Raw genomic sequence first — 15105 nt, forward strand, 5'->3', positions numbered from 1 at the left:
GCGTATGTATACTGTACTTGGGGTCTGTATAATTCCTTTGCATCTAATTGTGTCTGGATCAATAGCGTGTAACTGACTGTACTTTATACTTGAATAATACTTTGTGCTTTGGAACCACATGTTCTAAGTCTGGAGTCTCTATTTACTGTATGACTGCGTACGCAAATTAAGCGTCATCCTTAGAGGTTTATAGGTAGGATTTTAGAAGGTACAGGCAGGGGTATATAGAGGTTCATTTCAATATTGTCAGGGAGGTAGTGGTAAGCACAAAGGAGTCAGAGAGGCAGTGGTGAGGCACCCAGTAAACTTTACAATGCTGGTCTGTTGTGGGTAAATGAGACCACTACACATGTACTAACATTATGCCACAGTATAGTGCCCACACATTATGCTACACTGTAATCCCCACACATTATGCTACACTGTAGTGTCCACACATTATGCCACATCTATTGCCCACACATTATGCTACACTGTAGTACCCACACATTATGCCACCTGTAGTCCCCACATATTATGCTATTCTGTAGTGCCCACACATTATGCCTCCTGTAGTGCCCACACATTATGCCACCTCTAGTGCCGACACATTATTAGAGCATGTGATGTGCTCCTCCAATCAGAGCTCAGCACATACTCCTCTGACCCCACTGCAGAGACTACTGGGAGGTATTACCCTAAAGTGCACTGCAGTACTGAGTCTTACTGCACTGTGCTCCCATCCCCCGCGTGTAGCTGCCAGCCGGTCAGTTACAGCCTTGATAACTGCCCGACAAGCAGCTGCAGGGCACCTGCCATAAAATTACCCACTGCGCCATAGGCCACTTCCTCTCGTGATAGGGGGCGTGGCTATAAATCAGAGGTATAGGCAGCTCAGTCCAAGCCTACCTATACCTCTTCCAATGTTGTATTCACGTAGCCAATTTTGAATAAAATCCCAAGCATTCCAATTTATATATAAAAAAAAAATATCAAGTTACAAATAATACAACAAAGCATGAAAATGATAATAATGTAGAAATAGACTGTGTTACCGAAGAGCTCAGAAATATCTTGTCCAATTATTTTTTGTTTGTGCAAGTTGAGAATTTTCAAAGACGTAAAATTCTTCATTGCTTGTGCTGTCAGGGAACAAATAAGAATAATTATTACAGAACGCACTTTAAGCTGTAACAAGTAAATCTATTGGGAGGTCCGATAGATTTATTGTGTCCCCTAGTTCAGTACTGAACAAATCCCTACTGTACATATAATGATGACATAAGATGAAGGTGAACATTGGTGTTTGATGATTATCTTGAGTTGATTTTAGAACTGTTTTAAAATATTTAAATGATATGTTTGGGGTTTTGTTTATTTTTTAACTGAACTAGATGCAGCCCTGCCCTTAGTAACAGTGAGGAAAATGTATCAAGCCTTGGAGATGAGGACAAGTGGAGAAAGTGACTATAGCAACCAATCATATTTGAGGTAGCATTTATCAAGTAGATTCTATAAAATGATATTTAGAAGCCGATTGGTCGCTATTGCAACTTCTACACTTGCTCTCTTCACTACTCTACAGAAACTTGATACATCTCCCCCACGATCACACGAGTAGACAGCTCACTGACTCCCACAATATTAGTAGTCATATTTTCTGCTTCTTAGAACATTACCGTGATCTTATTTGATAATAAGCAGATTATGCAGAGGCAAGCTAGAAATGATGGCTGAATACTATAATAATATAATACATTATAACAGGCCCTAAACAAAACACCTTAAAAAAACTCAACTCTCTATCATATAAATATGTAAAGCCGGTACAATTGTTATTTTGAATGAAAAGGCTTTATTGCACACTTTTTACAGCTTTATTAATAAACAAAACCTTTTTTACTATTTATTTGTAAAATAAAGGATTTTCTTTGTAGAACGTGAGCACTATGAATACCTTTACTGTAAAGGAACCGATCCACTAGCAGACATGAAAACGACTGCACGATTACGACATTGTCAGTCTGTGATGAGCTTGCACTGAACGAGCAGTTGTTCAGTGCAGGGTCATCAATCATCTGCAAACATGCTGAACCTGACGATATCATCCGGTTGTTCAGCATGTTTGCACGATAATAGATGTCTAAACGACCTTGCTACATTGTAATAAAATGTGATGCCAAAAAATTACATCATACATTATATTTTTTTTTTGCCAAATTAGCTATGCTAAAGCTGGCCATCCACTATACAATTTTCTGCCAGATATCTGTCCAATCAGACTGGTTGGAATGAAAACCTGGTAATGTATGGGCGCAAATGACTATCGTCCATTTGCTCACAAACACTGGAAAATAGACAAAAATGTTTGTTCAGACAAATTGGTTAAAACCCACAAATTTTAAAAATGTGAACAATTTTTTTTTGTCCTTTTTTCAGTGCTTAAAACAATATGATCGACTGTCATTTAATCCCATACCATGCCAGGTTTTCATTCCAACCAGCCAGATTGGACAGATATATGACAGAAAATTGTATAGTGGATGGCCAGCTTTACATTCAAAATACTTGTAATCCAAAAGAGATTTTGGGATCTATTTATCAAGCAGTGAAAAGCGTGGAAAAGTAAACCAGTGGAGAAGTTGCCCATAGCAACCAATCAGCTTTGAAGCACAGTCTATAAAATAATAGGTAGGAGCTGATTGGTTGCCATGTGCAACTTCTCCACTGGTCCTCTTTTCCATGCTTTTCACTGCTTGATATATAGACCCCTTTAAGTAGGTACCAGCTAGGGTACCAGCAACTGTCCCCTTTTGCACAGAACTGTCCAAGTTTTAACACTAATAGGGGTATTCAATATGGAGCGAAAACGCCGTTTCTGCGATGTTTTCGCTCGGATGACGTCATTTTCGACAGTTTTACTTTTACACCGTATTCAATTTGAAAACTTTTCGCCGGTGCGAAAAGTATATTGCGTTCGACCCTGCGAAAAAATATCACCAAGGAATGGGTGGCGAAAAAAAGTGCAGAATTGGGGTTTTGGGGTGCAACATTTTGGAAACCACCCTGCAACCTTCAGACAGTCCTCCAAAGGTAAACTGTGTTAAAAAATTTTTAAAAAATAGCTCAGAAGTCCCCCCAAAAAAAGCACTTTCATTTTGGGGGCGAAAAAAATATTTGGGGCGTACAAAGTTAAAAACTAGCGAACTACAATCTAGGGGGGTCCCCAAGTATGCCCCAGGTGTTTTTTCCATTGCAGGTGTTTGCGGCAGGTGGATTTTTCCCGTGTTTTAAAACTTCACTTTAGCAACTTTTAAATATGCTCACCCCCATTTTCAAGTACCCAAAATTTGCTGGGACTACTTATTTTCAGCCAAAAATACTTCTAAATACTATTCACCTTCCCAAATCCCCAAAATAGCACCTATTGAGCCCGTTTAAAGACCCCAAAAACCTTCTGCAGGGCTATTATCGGGGGTATCCAGAGTGATCCCCCTTGTCAGAGCATCTTTTTGGGGCTGTTAGGGGGATTTCCCCAAAAATCAGCGAAGTGTTCGCTGATTTCACATTCGCTGGGTGCCGTTTTCGCCGATTTCATATTGAATACGGGTATAATCGGGGGCGAGCGCGATACTTTTTCCAAGGCAAAAGCTCCGATGTGCGGCGAAAACATCACCAGCGAGGTTAACGTTTCATATTGAATACCCCTCTAAATCCCGTGTCCTGGGCAAACCTAATCCTGGTTTCTTGGAAATGCTGTTTAAAGTGTCAAAGGGATACGCTGTAATAATCTCCTGAAATGGGATACATTCTGTAATCTTACAACACCGTTTGCAACAATGAGTAATTCATAATTTAATACTCTAGCTCATCCATTCTTAACTACAATTGAATTTAAGAGCATTGTTATCGTATGCCCGGAACCGTTAGCACGTAACATGCAGTCTTTGGGGTTTATTCATCATTCCTTTAAAGACATGGAAATCTTACAATCTGTGTATTTCACACAAATATAATTATTTCATTTTATAGGTAACACCTGACAACACGAAGAGGAGCGCAGCCCCCATACACTAGTATGGAGATCTACTATATTTCTAATTCAACAAGCTCTGCAAATACATTATTTTGGGATTTTTTCAGTGTAGTTAAATGTCATCTTGGGACTGTGTAATCACTGCCCTGATCTAATCACAAACCACATTTTCAGCAGTCAAATAAAATGACAGTAAATAGAGTGCATTGCTGTAAACATTGGTCTGGTAAGCATCTGTCCCGAGTTGACCCTATGAAAAATGGGTTAGCATAGTACTAGTGACCTTCATTTATAGTATAAATTATACCACCCTGGACTGAATTCATTGTTTTACTTAAGTACCGTATCTTCACTTTTAATAGCCCTTTCATTTTTACTCTGGCTGGCTAAAACAATTGTAACATTTCTAACATTGTGTAAATTAATTTGTAATCTATACCCAGTAAAGCCATATCAGTGTCCTGTAGGACCGATCCACAGAGATTCAGTTCTTTCAGCTTCTTGCAGGTTGTGAGTGAGTTCATCAGACCTTCACAATCCAGGAGATTTCCAAAGTCTAAGTGCAGTACTTCCAAATCTGCAAAGCTACGTATGTACTGAACTGCAATAAAATAAACACGAGACAGTTAAAACTAGTGACAAACTATTGACACACCAGGGATTTTCCCCAGAAAACAGTCAGCTTGTGATACTGTGGCTTCTTCTACAAATCAATATTTATAAAGCTGAAGAATGATAAAAATGATGTCATAACATTGGCATGTAATGATAGATGTGTTATTATTGCGATGTTCAATAAGGCTTGGACATCGGTTTAAGTGATGTTGTGAGGGTTTATATCTATGTGTGCCACATTGGTATTGTTTGTAATGCACTTGTATTGACCACCTGATTAACTGAGGGCACAATAGTTCTGGTGCAGCTGGTCCATGTGGAGATCACGGAGGGAGATTTATCAAACCTACCTAGGTTTGATAAATCTCCCCCAAGACTTGCATATATTTTACAGAATCTTATTCAATTCAATTCCAATATTTGAAGTCTCTCTGTTGCCCCACAACTGTATATGCCAAAGCGACATGATGAATTCATTCTGCATAGGGAGTGGACCACGAATTCAAGACTGTGAAATGCAAGATCTCTCGCATACAGGCATATTTATTAATATTATTTTTACTAAAATATTGTGAAAACAGGTATTTTCACACCCTTGTCACTTTATATTAGTTTCACCTAAATGTACTAAAGGGCAATTGTAAGAGAATTCGTAAAATATACCTCCAAGCCCTAATAATTACATTTTGTTAGTGAGCAGATCACAGCTTTACAAAATTTTAATTGTAAAAAAATAATTGGGGAAAAATTGTGATAACGCCACCTGGAGATGGGGTTATTAGGGTTTTTCCCCACTTCACGGACTCCTGCTCTGCTGTGACAGAGCTTGTGATCAGCCTTGTGTTTCTAAATAGACCACAAGATGATTACAGTAAAAAAAATATATTTAAAGAAAAAAAAAACACTTACCAGCACCCAGGGGACCAGTGATTGGTTATCCGGTGAGTTCCTCTGTGACTTCGGTCAGCTGGTCACCGGGATCCAGCCAGCTGCTAAACTTAGATGCTGGCACACACATACACAGAGCAGGATCCCGGCGACCAGCTAACTGGAGTCACAGAGGAATTCACTGGATCACTGATCACCATGCAGGTAAGTGTTAGCACAGTGATGGGGGGGGAGGGGAGGGTCATATAGCCGGGGTTGCATGCGCAGTCACACACTCAGGGTATTTTTTACGAAAAAATACCCTGAGATGTGCGGCTGAGAGATTCACAGGGACAGAGCTTTCTCGCAAGCTCTTCCCTGCATGCGATATTTGATACATCCTTGCTGTGTAATTACATCCTTGCATTGTGATTTTGGGCATATTTATCACATCCAATCTGCATCTGAGATGCAGATTGTGATAAACATGCCCCATAGTCTCATTAGTAAATTATTACTGTACCTCAGCATCTTGCTTATAACAATTTGCGGAACAATGCAGATTATATGGGTTAGGTATGAAATACCATCAGTCGGGATGCCAGCTGTCAAAATACCGACAGCGGCATCCCGATGCTCGGTATTCCAACAGCGGTTAGGTAAGTATCCTAACCTTCTCCTTTTAACTCTCTTACCCCCCTTTACTGCACCCTAACCCTCCCTACCCTGCACCCTGACCATCCCTGTTAGTTCCTAAACCTAACCCTCCTCCCTTAGTGTCTAACCCTAACTCCCCCCTAGTGTTGCCTAAACCTAAACCCCCCCTCGTAGCCTAAGCCTAACCCCTTGTGGTGCCTAAACCTAACCCTCACCCCCCGAGGCTAACACCTAACCGGCCCTGCTATACTTATGGTCGGGATGCCTGTTGTCGGGATTCCGGCATTGGCATCTCCACTACTGTCGATATTCTGCCCGGAAGTGGGGATTCCGGCGCTGGGATTTTCCATTTTACACTGCTCTCTCCATCGGAGCAGGTGAATAGAGCATGGAGAAGGCACCCATAAATCTATGCACAGTAGCTTAAAGAGATGCGTAAATTATATAGGGGAAGATGCATCAAACCTTCGAGAGAGATAAAGTTGAGAAGTTGTCCATAGCAGCCAAACAGCTTCTAACTGTCATTCATCTAGCAGTTTATAAAATGAGAGTTAGAAGCTGATTAGTTGCTATGAGCAACTTCTCCATTTTATCGCTATGAAAGATTTGATACTGTACATCTCCCCCATAATTAGTAATTGACCTATAATGACTTTAACTAGAACTGTGCACGGACTGCTGTGTTTCGGTTTTGAATTTCTTTAAAATTTATAAAAACAGCAAAAATCATGTAACTTGGACCTGTTTACATCTAATCCAAAACCTCTAATTCGGTTTTAAAATCCAAAATTACGGGTAGACATGGCCCGGGTCTCAGTTCTACTCGGAACCTCAAACGTGATCCGAGCTGGGGCTCGATTCGACTTGGAAGCCCAAAGTTCGATATGTTCGGTTTTCAGCAAAACCAAACCTCTCATCTCTACTTTTTAATCTTACCAAACTTTGTTGATCCACTTCTACAATTCGAGGAGTGAAATACAATTTTGTTCATTCTGCTGAGTCTTTGAAATTCATCTGGCAAATGATCTAGAATCTCTGGATTCTCAGGTAGAACAACAGACACTTCCGTCAAGCAGGCAAATTTGTGAATGCCACAAACCAGCAATTCTAAAAACACAGTGAAGTTCATAAAGAGTTAAAATGTTTTATTGCTGTTACAGCTGCCATAATGTAATCATAAAAATGTGTGCAGCTGAACTCTGTTTTTTAAATAGTGTTGCATACATATACAGTATCTGGTATGTGCCTTTTTATTAAACATTTTCTAATCATTTGATCCATCTGCTACCTTTAACAAATGTATAAGACCCGTCAGTCTCTATTTTGAATGGATTGTCCTGACTTGCAAACCTAATTATGCATGGCGCTGTGATGTGGCTTTTTGGATGTAGGTGTGGTAAGAAATGATTTGGGCAATATCTGGCCGTGGTTTGTGTGGATAAGTGGGACTGGTTTATTTGTGTCCCAATTGTGCTTTTTGAAATGTTAGAAAGTATGGATTTTATTATTACCTTCTAAACATAGGATACATACCTAATTTGTCTGCAGTATATCCATAATTTGACATGCATTTTACACAGATATGCTCATTTAAATATAAATGGAAACTATAATATATGAAGCATATTAAAAATATTACTGCAGCTGAAAACAACTAGAGACACAGTACCTGGATAGCAAGTCCTCTCAGCATTTATAACCTCTAGAGATTCTAGAGAAGACATCTTGAGAATTAAATTTTGTTCCTCGGCGCTCAGATGTGTGTTATTTATAATCAGTTTCCTGAAGGAACTCAAGGACCCTTCAATGGCCGACCCAATACTCTTCACAAAATCTCTGCAGTTGATCAGCTCCATCTCAATATGATCAGACATGGAGAACAAAACCTGGAACTTTTCACAGTTAAGTTGAGAGAAGTTTTCAGTGTTAATGCCGCGTGCTTGGATTTTGAAAATAGGAACTTTATGTCCCGTAAGTGACATTAATGGATTAATAATTGAGTCACTTATTACAATTTGCTGAGGAAAAAGGGAATAGAATTTATCTGCCTCATTGACTTTCTTCTCATTATCTTGCATTGTTTTAGTTAAAGAAAGATACGCAGATGAATAATCCCTTTCCACTGTAGGAACTCCGTATTTTTCATAAGCCTTTTCCAAGTTGGAGTAGTTAATTGGTTCTTTGTGTGACATTCTTGTATTATACATGGCAAACGTAACACAGCTGAACAAACTAATACTTTCTGGGTACTTTTCAATGAAGGTGAGTAAACTCTTGGAGGATGTCATGTTGACAGGACTTACAGAGAGGGACATTGTTTTCCCAGTGATAAACTTCATGATTATGGGAACACAGTCAGAAAGACTTTTACTTTCAACTGCTGCTTCAATAGCAAATGCTATTAGTCGATCCATGCAATCTACATGAATGTCTTCAGGGGTTACTTTATGAAGGATGTAAATGAAAAGGTCCTCCTCCAATTCAAGTTCTGGGTGCCGCTGCAAATGTTCTTTACTGTCTAGATGGCAATCTAACGCATCAGGCCTGCCATACAAGCTGAATAAATAGGTCAGGATCTTTGTAGTTGCCTTTGTGGAAATCATGCTGGCATACCTCAGGAAATAGCTGTAAGGTCCGATGATTTTGAGGAAAGTATTTATCTGATGAAGGTAGTGAAAACCTTTGTCCAAATCCTCTTGTTTTTCAGACTCTAATAGTTCACTCAGTCTCCTTCCAGCAAGAAACTCCTGGAATGAAGGATCAAAAAACATGTACATTGACTGAAGCCTTTGTGCTGTGAATTTGCTCAAAAGTCCAAATTTGATGGCTTTGTCACTTTCCACACCAGCTGCTCTTAGGTCATGCTCTGTGAAGTGAAACTGGTGCTGAAAAAGAGCCTTGAGTGCAAGTTCTCCACATGACGACAACAGAGAATCTACTACTTGAATCTCATTGGGGAATTTTATGGTGTTATATTTCAAGTATGCTTTAAAAGCTTGTATGTCACTAAATATATTACAGCTAGGGTATAGAATCCAGGAGGAACATTGAGCAAGAAGAACTAGGGGTGTTTGCAAAATGGCTCTTAAGTTTTTGAGTGTTTCTAACTTCACCAAAAATGTCTTTACCCACTCGATATCATGTGAAAACAGTTTTTTCACTACATACAAAGTGGCATATAAAGGAAATCCTTGGATGCTCAGTATGGTTCTTGCATTTTGACGAAGCTTCCACCCTTTGTCAGTGCTCACTGTGACTGCCATACTCACTCTGTTCCAGGGGTTTTTCTGTAAAAGTTCTTCTATAGCTTCTGGAACTGAGTCCATTACACCATAGTCATCCAGGAGAAACAGGACCCTCTCTTTTAATTGCTTTATGATGTCCCCCAGAATCTCTTCAGTGAGAGATGTTGTGGATCCCATCAGTTGTTGGCAGATGATGTCACTCAGAGAATGTTGGCTCTCAGTGGAGGATAGAGAGATATAAAACACGAGGCTGAACCTGCTGAGGACAGGACACCTCCCAGATGCCCAGAGAATGGCAATCTTCCTGAGCAGAGCTGTTTTCCCCCTGCCGGCTTCTCCTTCTATCATAGTGATGTCCCTCAGCTCTGACAGGATGTCTGGTAATGTGAGCTGCCGCATTATATGATTTCTGGTGTCCTTCAATGCAACAGAGATGTCTGCGAAGAGTGAGTTGAGATCTATGGAAACTGAATCTCCAAATGGGGTCATATTAAGGAAAGCAGGATCACAATACTTTTCAATAAGCTGCTTCTTCAAAGTTTCTAGTGTTTCACAAAACAGATCATGTGCCATTTCTGTAAAAACAATTTTATGTCAAATAAGATAATTAAAGAATGATCAATTTATGCATTTGAACCAGTCAAATTACTACTATTTATCTTATACAATATTAAAGCATTTTTCTCATACAACATCAATCAGGACGTTTTCCCATCAGCACAGAAAGTGTTTTTCCACTATAATGTGATTAGAACTATAGAAGGCTATGGAAGGCTTTACATAATGAGGGGGTGTTGGCCAATCATTACATTTGGATGCCTTTCTTAGAAAAAATATTATATCTAGGTATGATTGTCAGAATACAATATTCTGGTGCTAGATACAGGGAATGAATCTTGTTGCCATTTATGGGGTCAGGAAGGATATGTTTTCCTACTGTGAGGATAAATTGGCGGATCACTTACTGGGGATTTATTTTCCCATTCATTCAGTAAATGCTTTTAGTCCATATAAGAATTGGTTGATTTAGATGGACTTTTGTATTTTTTTAAACCACGCTATGTAACTATATAAGAGTATGCATTACTATTTATCCAAGTGAAATATTGCTGAAGGCAAGTAAAATGGAATTTAGTTGGGGGCTTGGCAAAGCGATAAGGATATATAGAATTGCCTTTTGGTTATTTTGCCCATTCAAATTCACTTTTAAATATAACTGAGACACCAGTCATTAACCTGACACAATTTACAGAAAGAACTTGTATTTTAAATGAACCCAGATGGACTGACAAATAGTGGCCTACTCTCTGCATGGACTCAGGTAGCCAGAATTATGTAGGCCCTGCCAGGCATACGACAGCCTGTAATAGCTGTGTCTACTATTTTTCTTTGTCATCATGCTCACTGCAGGGTACAGAGACAAGACTTGTTCCCATTAACTGCAGAGTTGTGGTGGCAGCTTCGGTCACTATAGCAGTCTCAGAGATCACCACAGAAGAAACAAAGATTTGTAAATGTATTGTATTTGTGAGAGGATAGTTTTGTAGGAAGTGGGTGACAAGCTGATGTTGATCTTACAAGATAACAGTGTCGGGAGCTCCAAGCGCTCACCAAAAATTCCACAACTATGTTTCACATTTCAACTACAAGTTTTTACAGACACCATCCCTATATTTTCAAAATCTGTGGAACAAGTACAAGCCACTGTTCCTCCCTAAACCAGGCCCTGTGAGCCCTCTCTCTGGCCCTCCACTAAAATGTTCCTTGCAACATTCCTCACCTGATTGGCAAAGAGTTGGTTCTCGCTTGATATCTATTATATAATTCTGCTAGCTAGTAAGAGCCAGACAGTAGCATATGCGTTCCCTCTGCTCGTCTCCTGCTCTCAGCTTTCACAGCCACCAATGACTGCTGCCACTACCATCCTGGTCCTGCTTTCTGAGACCTCCTACCCATCTTTACGTTTACCCAATATTGTTACCAGTAAATAAATGCTATATTGACTGCTGAAAGCACGTGCTTGTCCATCTCTGGTGCACGCATATCTGTGATAATGTGCAATGTGCGTGGCTGCAGGAGGTTTGATGAGGACTAAAAAAAGAATACCTGCCAGCACAAGGCAACTATTACCCTGTGTGGAGGATAGGAGCAGCTAATGTAGAAGAGTCCTCTCCTATGTCTCCTCTCTGCAATGCTATGTTTATCTCTGTGCTGTCTTTCTGTTCAGCCTGAGTTTGAGCCCAGGGGGGCAGCTCTTCTTTGTAGTGAGGGAGATGAGCACAGGTTAGTTAAAATCAGGCCTGTCAGTGGTATATGGTTACTGGGTGTGGGAGTGTTCATTAGTGGACATTGTTATTGAGGGGCGTACCTATTTAAATAGGGTCCAGCTGGAGCTGACGAGCTAGAAAGGAAGGTAAGAAATAGGTTTAAAAATGAGAGCACAAAGACAGAGTAAAGGGTAAAGTACATTAACTGTTAGAGAGAAACATACATATTAAGGAGAGACAAGGAAAAGAAACACAAAGCTGTGTGGTGGCGAAGACAAACTAATCTACAGTATTACAGTGTTTACAAAGACAGAAAGAAAAGTGGGAAAGAGAAAGAAAGAAAAGAGAAAGAAAGAAAAGAATGAAAAAGAGGAGAGAAATAGAGATGTGTAGAGTAACCAAGTGCAAAATATAGAGCTTCAGAAAAGTGCATACACTCATAACTACTGGTCTACTGGTCTGCAGGGAATGGGTATGTAATGCTGCCAGATGTGATGCTGGCAGACTAAATACCAACGCTGGAAGCACGAACTGTCAGGATCTCGACTGGGGCTGGTAAGTACCCTAACCCTCCCCTCTCCCCCCCTAACCCTAACCCTCCCTTAGTAGTGCCTAACCCTAACCTCCCCCCCGGTGGTGCCTAACCCCAACCTCCCTCCCTGCACCGTAAGCCTACCCTCCCAGGGTGGTGCCTAACCCTAACCTCCCCCCCGGTGGTGCCTAACCCTAACCTCCCTCCCCGCACCCTAAACCTACCCTCCCATGGTAGTGCCTAACCCTAACCTACCCCCGGTGGTGCCTAACCTTAACCCCCTACTCCCCGCATCCTAAACCTAACTGTCCCGGGGTGGTGCCTAACCCTAAGTCCCCCCGGGGGTTGCCTAACCTGACCCCTCCCCCCCGGCACAGCTAAGTGTTAACACTGCCCGGCATTGTGACACCTGTCTTTAGTCCCACGTCGGGATTTAGACGCTGGGATTTAGTCCGACGGACTCCCGGCCGTCAGTATTTTGACCGCATACCGTCTGCAGGAGTGCATTTGCATGAACATATTCTCACTGTACTTTGCTTATATAAGAACACCCACTGCCACCCCCATTCCACCTCTGTGGCCGTAATGTGTGATGTGCTCAATAATGTGTACAGCTCTGCATACTGTATGCACTTATGTGTGAGTTCATTTTCTGAGCATGTGCAGTGTGAAAAATACGCAAGATAGGTACACTATACAACTAGGAGTTGTTCTACATTTCTATATGCCATCGCCTATACCAATGCACCTTACAGGTGGCTTTCAAGTGGGAACCCTGGGCCTGATTCAGACCCGGTCACAAGCGCTGAGCGCTCGCAACCGGGTCGATGGTGTCCCGGAGCACATGCGCATGACGGAGCCTGCTCCGTCGTGCGCATGCTCGAGACCTGGATAGCGACAGGCAAACCGTCGCTCCGGGTCTCGAACCAAAGGGGGTGTGCTGTCGATGTTGAGTCACAGCATGCCCCCTTCGGTGGGTGGGCCGGGGGGATGGCTGCCCAAACGGAGGCGTTCCCATGTGAACGTCTACCGTTTGGGACCGGCCCCACTGACATCACTGTTAGAGCCGAAATCTCTCTGGGGCTTGCGGCAACGAGACCCTACCACAAGGGTCTCATCGCAAGCCCGATGGTCTTGACCATTGCGACCATCTTCCTGGCTGTTCACTATAGCTGTGGGTGGTCACCCACAGCTATGCGAGCGGCCAGGAGGCCGTTCTAAAAAAGAAAAAGACCTGCCCTGATTCAGAGCGAGCGCTCTGTCAGAGCGACCGGCTCTGAATCAGGGCCCCTATCCCCATAAGTAACATCCTTTATGCGAACTTCCCTCCATTGCTAACAAAAATAGAACTGCTAGTAATATATATTAAATACTCCAAGCCTTTCTAAATCCGATTCTGCACATATTTATATGTCAAAAACTATTATTCTCTTTTCATTGGGGCAAAAATATTGTAGCATTCACCCTGTGGAGGTGGTCTGTGTATCTGTAATTTAAACAAATATTACCCATGGCGCCCTATAGGGCTGATTTTGAGTTGGATACAAATTGGCTGCGAGCGACTAAGTAAAGTACTTTGACGCATGCGTTGTGTTACTAAGACACTTGCACTTTGCAGATTATCACTCAACTTTGACAATATCGGCATACTGTAGCATACAACTCTGAATCAGGCCCATGATTCTGACAGATGAAACCACATAGGGCCTGAGTCAGAACCTCTTGCAACGCCATTATTCAAGTACAGTAGTTGATCAATTTTTTGCAACTGTGCATGTTGAAAAGTTTCTAAAAAGTCCTACGGCACATGCGTTACCTAAAGTGTGCGCTCAAAGGCGCTGCTGCGTTCAGGATGAATGTAACAGTAATGTTATGGAAAGCGTTCCTGGCCGGTGACTAGGAGTTAACTAAAAATTAATCAAAATGGTCCATTCACGGCTGTCTAATGGGAGTGTCCTGGGTGTGTCGATGCTAACAGCTGCGTTCACAGTAACACAGATGGAAGCATAGAAGACCATGGAAAGGAGCAGTGAAAAGATTCACTCCTCTGAAAAGGAGCCGTGAAGCCGCTCGCGGAACAGCTGATTTTCGGATCAGCTGTCACCGCGCCGGAGAAATGATGAATTGCTCTGGAATCCGCGGCGAGTTAGAATGTTAATTATCAGGGACCCTGATAATTAACATCATGAATAGGCCCCTCACAATCAGACCTATATTGTTTAAGTTATTTTGAATGTGAATATTTAAAAATAAACAAAGATTTTTTTTTTTGTTTAAAAAGGCTGTCTGCTCAACACTGGGCCAGGTCGTCTAGGGTGTGGCAAGATAAAATCATTGGGCCACTAGAGTACTGGTACAATGCTGACTAACACTGCTCCATCCTGGTTATTGGGTACCAGAGTAATATTAATTATGTATGCCCTTGTGGCACTACAAGTGCCAGCATGCACTGACAATCCATGAATGGTCTTACAAGCTGGCACTTTTAGAACTACGCACATGGGCAACAGTGCTTTCACTTATAGTGCCACAAGTACACACCACAAGTGTTTCTCCCATAATAAATTAAATGTTGTTGCCCAAAGTAAATAATAAATGCCCAAGATCAAAAGACAGCAATGAATGTCCCTGATCCAAAGTAAATAATGAATGCCCCCACAACCTCACAGTGCTTCATCTCTGTGCTACATCTCCCTCTTTTGAAGAAATCCACCCATTCATTCCCTATGTTCCAACTTTGTGAGAAATTCTATAATCTCAGTCCCTTACACACAATCTGTTTTCATTCCCTAACGAGAGCCTTCTAGATCCATGTGGCCATTGTGCTAAACCCCATTCCCTTGCAGGCAGTCAGTTACGACCCAATTAAAACCAAACAAGACCGCGCATGTCTCTCCACAGGTAGAA

The 15105-nt window shown here is 41.5% G+C and overlaps 1 protein-coding gene across 3 annotated transcripts in view; it reads right to left on the reverse strand.

Annotated features, from left to right (window-relative positions):
- The window catches only part of LOC148509027 (baculoviral IAP repeat-containing protein 1-like), a 136164-nt gene that overhangs the window by 68458 nt on the left and 52601 nt on the right, over positions 1-15105 (reverse strand). For all 3 annotated transcript variants that reach the window (XM_088443770.1, XM_088443771.1, XM_088443772.1), the window contains exons 6-9: positions 7824-9974; positions 7091-7261; positions 4455-4616; positions 1035-1121 (exon numbers count right to left, since the gene is read on the reverse strand). In XM_088443770.1, the coding sequence (XP_088299896.1) occupies positions 1035-1121; positions 4455-4616; positions 7091-7261; positions 7824-9974 (2571 nt within the window). The remainder of the gene's footprint in view (positions 1-1034; positions 1122-4454; positions 4617-7090; positions 7262-7823; positions 9975-15105) is intronic.

This window comes from Taudactylus pleione, unplaced genomic scaffold, assembly GCF_031769625.1.
Source record: "Taudactylus pleione unplaced genomic scaffold, aTauple2 ptg000333l, whole genome shotgun sequence".
Lineage (NCBI taxonomy): Eukaryota > Metazoa > Chordata > Amphibia > Anura > Myobatrachidae > Taudactylus > Taudactylus pleione.